The 670-nt window shown below is 36.3% G+C and overlaps 1 protein-coding gene across 1 annotated transcript; it reads right to left on the bottom strand.

The window, feature by feature from the left end:
* Positions 1-16: 16 nt before the first annotated feature.
* Positions 17-663, bottom strand: LOC107735190 (transmembrane and TPR repeat-containing protein 4-like; the record flags this gene model as incomplete). The annotated part of the gene is made up of 4 exons (XM_016546959.1): positions 655-663; positions 406-513; positions 170-311; positions 17-33 (listed from the first exon to the last, which is right to left on the bottom strand). Coding segments are annotated over exons 2-4 (242 nt in total), but the record flags the coding sequence as incomplete, so codon positions are not given.
* Between the last annotated feature and the right edge of the window lie 7 nt (positions 664-670).

Below are 670 nucleotides of genomic sequence, written 5' to 3'. Positions count from 1 at the left end.
GGATGAACATAATTGCCCAAGACCAAAACCACCCTAGACATATTAAAAATCCATGCTGTAATATTACTGAAACTGATGTTTAGAATATGGGGAAATGTAATAAGTAGGAAAACATGCTTTAAATGTATTGAATGCTTTATGCAAATTACAGAGAAGGCACATCGCTTACCAGACGTCCCAAGTTGTAATAACAGTCTGGGTATTTCTTCCTGAATCGAATTGCGTTCCTATAGCTCTGTTCAGCCTCGTCAAGCTTTTTCAGACTGTTCTGCACAATACCCAAATTCATCCAAGCTGCAGCAAAATCAGGCCTAAACCAATCGGAAGAAACACAGCAGAATGATTTACAAGATTAAAGGTTACACAACTACACAGAATATATTTGAACTAAAAATCTTCACCCACTGGATATGAACCGCAGATGACAGGAGCTCTTCAGCTTCCTTTAACTCATTTCTTTCCTTTAATATATTGCCAAGATTGTTCATGGCATGAACGTACTTGGGGTGTAATCTGTAACAACAACAACAAAAAAGTGCACACTACCTTATATTTCACATAATTACACTGTTTAAAGTGCTGAAATTGGAAAGAACCGAGTGATTTTTGCCAAATGATATATAACAGAATCAGGTTTTTTTTTTTTTTTTTTACCTCACTGCCTCTCTGT

Source organism: Sinocyclocheilus rhinocerous, unplaced genomic scaffold, assembly GCF_001515625.1.
Source record: "Sinocyclocheilus rhinocerous isolate Xijiao unplaced genomic scaffold, SAMN03320098_v1.1 C35860254, whole genome shotgun sequence".
NCBI classification, from domain to species: domain Eukaryota; kingdom Metazoa; phylum Chordata; class Actinopteri; order Cypriniformes; family Cyprinidae; genus Sinocyclocheilus; species Sinocyclocheilus rhinocerous.
Note: the sequence above shows the minus strand (reverse complement) of the source record. Positions and strands in the feature narration are given on the sequence as shown.